Source organism: Psammomys obesus, unplaced genomic scaffold (assembly GCF_907164565.1).
Source record: "Psammomys obesus unplaced genomic scaffold, mPsaObe1.curated_primary_1811, whole genome shotgun sequence".
NCBI lineage: Eukaryota > Metazoa > Chordata > Mammalia > Rodentia > Muridae > Psammomys > Psammomys obesus.
Window position 1 is genome coordinate 109,042 of NW_026596214.1, and position 8,608 is coordinate 117,649.

General features: G+C 46.4%; 1 protein-coding gene across 3 annotated transcripts in view; it reads right to left on the reverse strand.

Moving 5' to 3' along the window:
• Positions 1-5,603: 5,603 nt before the first annotated feature.
• Positions 5,604-8,608, reverse strand: part of Cited1 (Cbp/p300 interacting transactivator with Glu/Asp rich carboxy-terminal domain 1) — a 4,810-nt gene continuing 1,805 nt past the window's right edge. For all 3 annotated transcript variants that reach the window (XM_055595730.1, XM_055595731.1, XM_055595732.1), the window contains exons 2-3: positions 6,741-6,865; positions 5,604-6,212 (exon numbers count right to left, since the gene is read on the reverse strand). In XM_055595730.1, the coding sequence (XP_055451705.1) occupies positions 5,676-6,212; positions 6,741-6,800 (597 nt within the window). In that variant the 5' untranslated portion in view covers positions 6,801-6,865 and the 3' untranslated portion in view covers positions 5,604-5,675. The remainder of the gene's footprint in view (positions 6,213-6,740; positions 6,866-8,608) is intronic.

Below are 8,608 nucleotides of genomic sequence, written 5' to 3' on the forward strand. Positions count from 1 at the left end.
AGTTTGACAACACAAAATGGATTCCATGTTGTTTGTCTGTGTGTGTGTGTATTTTAAGGAAGAAAAGAGCATGACATTGAATGGCGGGATCTAGTCCAGAGGGAAAATACAAAATGTTTATGAAAAATTAAAAAAATATTAAGTGTTTTAAGGGCTGAGGATGTGGCTCAGCCCTTAAATACATGGAATACATGTAGCATGTGTGAGGCCCTAGGTTGATCGTTAGCACTAAAAAAATGTACGCCCCGTCCCCCGAATAAAACCAAAACCTCAAATTTCTTTTCTGAGTTTTATTTTCTGTGAACTGTCTGTTGATATTATTTACCTATTTTTATACTGGACTAGTAATAGTGAGTCTATACTCATTCATGTCTAAACATTACTTTCACAGTTTCTATAAGTTGTAGATACTTTCTAGTATATTAGTTATATTTCAAAGTGTTTGCTTTTTATTTCTGTGTGCCTGCATGAGTTTATGTGTACCACATGTGTGCAGGTACTTTTGGAAGTCAGAGGGTGTTGGATCCCCTAAAACTGGAATTACTGGTAATTGTGAGCTGCCTGAGGTGGGTGTTGGGAACCAAATCCAGAATTTCTGTAAGAACAGTAAGTGCTCTTAACCACTGTGCCATTACTCCATCTCCATTTTGCTTACTTTTTGGCTTTATGGTATTTATTTTTTGATACAAGATTTTAATGTTAAACCCCAGCTGGCCTACAACTTGCTCTGTAGATCAGACTGTCCTGTAGACCCCAGAGATCTGATGTTTCTACCTCCCAAGTGCTGGGATTAAACGTGAGTACCACCATACCTGGGTAATGATATTATTTTTATTTTGTTGTTTTTTAAAAAAAGATTTACTTATTATGTACATAATGTGTGTCTGCATGTACACCTACATGCCAGAAGAGGGCACCAGATTTCATTTTAGATGATTGTGAGCCACTGTGTGGTTGCTGGGAACTGAACTCATAGACCGCTGGAAGAATAGTCAGTGCTCTTAACCTCTAAGCCATCTCTCCAGCCCCTATTTTGTTGTTGTTGTTGTTTTAAATAGGGACCCACTGGGTAGCTCTGGCAGGCCGGGAACTCACTATGTATACCAGGCTAACCTTGAAATCATAGAGATCTACCTACCTCTTCTTCCAGAGTACTGAAATGTAAAGGTGAGCACTACCATGCCTTGCTTTTATGGTGTGTGTGTGTGTGTGTGTGTGTGTGTGTGTGTGTGTGTGTGTGTGTTTTTTTCTTTGTAGTTTTTTTTTTTAGGTTTTTTTTTTTTTTTTTTTTTTTTTTTTTTTTTTAATGTATCTCAGGCTGGACTCGAACTTATGACCCTCCTGTTTCTAGTGCTAGGATTAGAGGCAAGGACATAGTGGCTCTGCAGTTTTTTAAATGCTGCTAAATTTTGAGGGGGTAGTACATGCCTGCAATTCCAATACTTGGGAAGATCAGACAGGAGATTTGCCATGAATCCAAGGCCAGCCTGGACTACAGAGTGAGTTCAAGGCCAGGTAAGGCTGTAGACTGAGGCCGAGTCTCCAAAACCCAAAACCAATCCCCCACAAAAATGCAGCTAAATAATGTAGTTAAATATATCAATGTTTTCCTTAGCTTCTGGGCTTTGTGTCCTTGAAAAAGCCTCCTTATTTCCAGATTTTTTTTTCTGGTATTTTGTTCTGTTTTCCAGCAGGCCCTGTTCTATCTCCTCGGTAATGTTCCATTTGTTCCTCTGATTGGAGGCTATGCTCCCACTGCTCACCAGTTTTGTTGTCATGTGAAAGTACAATTCATCCTTCAAGGCCATGACTGCCTTGGAACTATGAGTTTCTTTTATTTGGGCACAGGGTCTCTCTAGTTTATCCCTAGGGAACAGGATAGCCACTGGGCTCTTGGAGACATTGTTACCTTTCCTCATCTGTTCTGGGCTTCTGTGGGTTCCTTGCCAGCATGCAGTGTTCCTTCCCTGTGTGCACTAGGCCCTAAGGTAGGGAACCCTAGGATTTGCATTCTGATACTTCATGGTAATGTAATGAATGAAGGTATCCAGCTGTGAAGAGGCCTGTCAGTGGACAGTGGGGCAGTAATGGAGAGCTGCACAACTGCCCTCCACTGTATCTTTTCCTGTCCTCCCCCTAGTAGCCCTGGCTTTCTCTAGAAGATGTGCCCTACCTCCCTTCCCCCTTGAGTTCTACAGAGCCTGCTCAGGTGTCACACTTCCTGGCCGCTGACAACAGGAGGCAGGCTTGTTCTCTTCCTCACAGAAGCACCTTCTCTAGGTGCGATGGTAACGTCAGTGGAGCTAGGGATACACAGACAGCTAGTACAATTTCATCTCTGGATGTGGCTATGAGAGACTGGAGTTTAAATATTTAATCTGTTGAGGGCTTGACTAGAACAAATAGGAAGAGGAAAGGTGAATTTGCTTCTTTCTGCTCTTTGCTTTTGTTTGGTTCGTTTTTTGAGACAGGGTTTCTTTGTGTAGCCCTGGCTATACTGGAACACACTATGTAGACCAGGCTGGCCTCAAACCCAGAGATCCACCTGCCTCTGCACCCTGCTCCCCACAGAGGAGTGCTGGGGTTAAAGGCGTGTGCCACTACCTGGCTAAATTTGCTTCTTTCTGGGCTGATACATTCATATTCTACCCTTGCACTTCATTCAGTACTCCAGAAACTTGAACCTCAGGTGCAGACTCACTTGGTGCTATGATTGCCCTCACACCTTCTTAGGCCTTCAGATTCAGACTGGCTTACACAGCTGACTTTCCTGCACCTCTGGCTCGCAGATAGAAGATTGAGGGACTCTGGTTTCTACAATCTCGTATTTGTGTGTATTGTGTTATAGTGATTTTCTTTCTTTGGATAATCTTTTTTTTTTAAGATTTATTTATTTATTATGTATACACTGTTCTGCCTGTATGTACACCTGCACTCCAGAAGACAGCACCAGATCTCATTATAGATGAGTGTGAGACGCCATGTGGTTGCTGGGAATTGAACTCAGGACCTTTGGAAGAGCAGCTGGTGCTCCTCACCTCCGAACCCAGCCCTCTTGGGAGAATCTTAATACACTGGTGATAGCTCTGCTGTCACCTGCCTCCCAGTCACAGTCTTGTCACGTCCACAATTTTCAGATTTTTTTCACATACTGACCCCTTACTCAGATCTCTCTTCATGATTACTGCCCTCCTGGGGACCCCAAGTCTTAGCGATCAGGAGGAACAAGCTAGGGAACAGGTACAAAATCTGGCCAGACTCATGTGTTTTAAGGCACTGGCAGAGAGGGACACAGGGACCCTCCAGGTTTTTAGGTTCCTGTCTAATACAACTTATTACTGGACCAGACTCTGCCCCAGTCCTTACATGCTGCTCCTGTGCCACTAAAGAAGTGTATTGTAAAATCTATTTCTTTTATGTGTACAGGTGCCCGCAAGCATGCCTGGTGTCTACGGAAGCCAGAAAGGGGGTATTAGGTGCTGGGACTGGTATTATAATTGGTTGTGAGCTGCTATGTAGACACTAGGAATCAAACCTAACTACTGAGCCATACCTACGGACTCTATTAAGTTACACTTAAACAAACAAACAAACAAGCAAGCAAAGAGTTTTTTTTTTGTTTGTTTGTTTTTTTTTTGTAGGGATAGATACATCTTCATATTAAAGCACAAAACAAGATTGGCAAGGATATACCAGGAACAGATAAACACTTTTTTTTCTGTGGCAGATCAGAGGCAGTCAGGATTAAGGGAGAACTGGGTTCTTCTTAAAGGGTTTGTTAAACATATCTGGGATTCATTCGTTCATTCATTCATTCTTTTCTTTCTTTTCTTTTTTCTTTCTCCCTCCTTCCCTCCCTCTCTCCTCCCTCCCTCCCTCCCTTCCCTCCTTCCCTTCTTTCTCTCTCTCTCTCTCTCTCTCTTTTTTTTTTGAGATAGGGTCTCACTCTGTAGCCCTGGGTGGCCTGGAACTTCCTATACCAGGATAACCTCTAACTCACAGAGATATGAATGTTTCTACCCAACCCAAGTTTCTCCTTCTTAAGTGGTGCTTTGATTTTTGCAGTACTGGGGATTGAACCCAGGCACTCATGCATGCTAGGCAAGTGCTCTACCCTCATCCACATTCCCTAGCCTCTCTACCTTCTACAAGATCCTATTGTGTATTTGAGAGACCAAATAATTAAAAACTAGGTTTTTGGGGTACTGAGCTAAAACATATCAGGCCAGTTGACCTTGCTTCTTCTAGGCAGATCCAGTCAACTACAGGGAAGAATTAACCTTGCTGCTCATTAGAGGTACTGTTGCCAGGAAACTGGCCTGGATGGCCTTACTCCTGGAGATAGCACAGACCGAGCTAATCCAGCCCTCTCCCTTGGAGCAGTCTATCAGTCCAGGACAGGACTGAAACCCAAGGCCAGTACAGGACAGAACTGAAGCCCAAGGCTGCCTCCCCGCCCCACACACACACAAAAGAGAACTAAGAAAGCAAGAACTGTTCATGGGCCTGGCACTTTCCTGTAGCTAACTGTTTTGAAATGTAGCATCCCCTTTTTCTGAATTAACCAATAGAAGTTTGCCAGGCTAGATTCCCCTGCTTTGGGTACACTGGGCGGGACTGGAACCTATAAATCACCCATAATCCAGAGCTCGGGGCTCTCTGCTGGATACCAATGCCTCGGTGTCTGTTAGAGTCCAGCCCAAGCTGCAAATAAAGATCCTTGTGTGATTTGCAAAGGACTCGACTCCCTGGTGGTCTTTTGGGGTCTCACGAATTGGGCATAACATATTTATTATTTGTGAGATGTGAAAATAAGTAAAGGAACCAGTTCAATACTAGCACACCTTACCCAATTATCCCCGGTACATAGAGCTATTTCTTTTTCTGGGACTGAACAGCACTGTTCCCTGTGTTCTGGAGAATAGTGATTTATTGCAATGGTTGTGCCCTTCTTTCTGAGATGGTAAACACACTCAAAGGTACAAACTCCCAGTGTCTAGCAAAGTGCCTGACTCTGAGCAGATATTCAGGGAGGGTTGAATTAGATGAGTGCCTTTATTAGTACATTTCTTGAATGTGCTCACCATGGGACAAGCCTCCTGTTGCTCCTCAGAGGCTAATTAATCACTTTCAGTGTTAAAGGAAGAACATCTTCCGGAGTTTGAAATATGGGCAGCAGTGAGTGCTAGAAACTGAACACAGTCCTCCCTGAAAGTAGTAAGTGCTTTTAACTACTGAGCCATTGATTCAACCCTGGATTGCTGGCTTTTAGAGCTGGAAGCATATGCCATGTGGCCAATGATGTGCCAATGGCAAGGAAGCTGCAGACAAATTGGAAGAGATTTGACTTTCAAGAATGTCTTGAAAGCTCCTATGCCCAACCTTCAATAAGACAGTGTTTGTGGGATCTTGGAGAATTGAAGCTAAGTACCAGGTCTTTTGAGGAGATAAGGGCAGTGGTGGTAGCAGCAACAGTCCAGAAATCACCCATACCAGCCCTTCCCACACCCCTCAGGCTCTTGCATCCCCAGAATTGCCAAGACTATGCACCCCCCAACTTTAGACCCCCCCCCCCCATGAAGAACAACACACTGAGTCAGCTATCTCTCTGCAAGTAACTTTTATTTACAACAGAATTAGTGGCTTTGTTCCTCAATTTTTAGGGATACTTGGCATCAGCAGCCAGAGGGAAAATCTGCAGTGAAATCAAACTCATTCTGACCCAGCCACAGCTCGGGAAGCTCATTGGCTCGGTCTAGCCCTAGTTCTACCACCAGAGACATTAGCACCTCCTCATCCACTGGGTCAGAATCAATGATAGCAGGGCTCTGGGCACCAGCAGGAGGAGAGGCTGACCCTGCTGTTCCTGCCTGGGCCCCAAAGGCCCAGTTTTGCAGGGCCCCTGCTTCCCACGGTTGGCCTGGAGTGGCCGCAGCAGCCGCTGCGGCCCCCTGATACTGACTGTTTAGCTTCTGCAGCTGCATGGTAGCCAACAGATGAGGGGCAGGATTCACATTGAAGGGTGGAGCTTTGGTAGCAGAGGTGGTAGTAGGAGAGCCTATTGGAGATGGTGATCCAGAGGAGCTGGTGGGAACCCCATTGGCTTTGGCTCCATTTGAGGTGGCTGCAGGGTAGTGCAGGATGGTCACTGCCTTGCGATCTTTCACCCCAAGGTTGGAGTAGGCCAGAGAGTTCATCTCCTGGTTGGCATCCTAGAAGACAGAAAGGCACACCATAGTAGCCCTCCTCACAGTTTTCCCTTTGGCATTCACTGGATCTGGAATGCTCCTGTGTGCTCTACATTTGGAGTTAGGTCACGGGAAGGGAGGTAGGAAGTTAGGGACAGTTAGGGTTCTTTTGCTACTGTGGCTCTAATTCCTAAGTTTAGACTCGAGATGGAGCCCTGGAGAACCCATTATCAGAAGTGGGCCTCAACAAAGGTACCCCTTTCTCTCTCTTCTCAGCCTCACTGTAATCTCTTTATCACAATGGTCTTTTTCCAATTCTGCTTCTTTGTTCCTTCCCTGCTGTCTGACTTTCAACACCCCTAGTGAGTTCAATTCAACCACTTTTGGACCAAAGTTATTCTCATTTTCCCCCAGACAAAGCCCTGCTGTATTATCTAAAGTCAAGCACGCTGGTTACATGTCACACCTAGGAAGGCCTGGTACATGAACTCCTCCCCTAAAGTCCATCTTTTTATGCCTTAGTATCTCCATCTTTAAAGTGGCAAAACTTACCTCCTTCACAGAGGTGGTACCACCCTTGACATCAAGTGCAGGCCTCGACATAGTTGGCATTTCAGAGTCTGGGCAGAAGTCAGATGAACTGGTGGGAATTGACGCTGCCAGCTGGGTCTCTTGGTCTGTAAGTAAAAGAGAAAGAATGATAAATGTGAAAGGTTTTCTTGACCTGTGTCAAGCACTAGAAAATTCGAAGTCCAGGTGAATCCATTCAGCTACACAAGGCTGCTCTATTCAGCCAGGGTCTAACAGTGACCCACAATGCCAAGAGAGGACATATGAGCATTTACTCATACAGGTTACTTCAGAGACCAGAAGTGGCACTGTTCCTGCTTCTGAGAGCAGGAACATTCCTGAGAAAGCAGCACACCATGTCAGTGGACCACTAGCAGGTCTTCAATGTGACTTGGGAAACGTGAGAATCAGAAGGAAGTCTTCAAAGCCCTGTCTTGGGCGATGCCTATAAGAAGACAGCAGATCAGTGTGATCAGGAGGCTCTGAGGCAGCAGGAGCCACAGAATAGCTGGGAATAGCTCAGTTTCCCCATGTCTCAAGCCCTCCCAAGACAGTCCCCTAGATTGTGCTTTCCCTGGACAACTGTGGCAGAGTCCACCTGTGGCTGAGAGTAGAAAGGATTCTTCCTGGAGGGAAAAATCCTATGGTTTTCACAGGGAAGCAGCAGCAGTTTAGAGAGCAGCGTCTAGGAGTCCTATACCACATGCCTCTTCTGACCATTGGCCAAGACCTCATACCTGAAATTACTCAGATGGCTTTTAAAGAAATGATTCTCTGGTCCAAGTGCCAAAGAGATAAGAGGATGGGGGAGGGGAAGCACGAGACGAGACAAGACAAGACAAAACAAAAACACACAAAATTAAAAATTCCTGTTTTCTTGAAAGTGTGTTTTTATAAGCCTCATATATTCTGGCATTATCACCTAAAGAAGCTAGAATTTGCTAGGATTCTACCCTCCTCGTTACCCCCAGCTGTCGTTAACAATGTGCTGGCCTCTAAAGTCTCTATCTTTTTTGTTTCCCTTCAACAACCGCCTACTGGGGCAAGGAAGGAAGCAAAAAAGAGAAAACACGGGGGAGGGACACTTGCTGGGTCTCTCACTACTGCTTGACTGAAGTACAAACAGTGTTCTGAGGCAACACTAGAATATTCCAGCCTTCTATCTCAAGACCGGGGCGCTACCGCGCAGCGCATCGTGCTCAGGAGAGCCAGCACCGCCACTATTGCAAGTTCCTCATCTCTTCACCTCTGTATCTCACCCCCCCATGCACCACCCGTACCCGAATGTACAAACAATAACAACAACAAAACTAACCAACCAACCAACCAGCCAAAAACAAGAGCAACAATAATAGGGGGAAGAAACTAGGAGGGAACTGCGTGTGTTCTGGGGTCTGCTCGCAGGGCAGGCCCTGGAAACATTTCCCTAGAGGCGTGCCGGCCCGCCGGGAAAGCGCGGAGCCCGTCTAAGAAGCGACTGCATCTCCCCCTACCCCCCCCCCCCCCGCCACACACACACACACACACACAAACACACACACACGCCGATCCCATTTTCTCTCCCCCCACCCCACCCCTCGGCCCCTTTGAGGGGAAAACTTGGCTCCCGAAGGTCTGGGTCTGCTCCGAGCCACGGAGCGACCACTACTAAGCAGCGGTGAGGCGCCGCGGAAAAAAGCCGCGCAACAAGTGCCGGCTCCGCGGCTCACGCCTCCTGCCTCCCCGACCCGCCCGGCCGCCCACCGTGGCGGCCCTCACCCACGCCGCCGAAGGAGGAGAGCGAGAGCGAGAGCGAGAGCGAGCGAGAGAGAGAGAGAGAGAGAGAGAGAGAGAGAGAGAGAGAGAGAGAG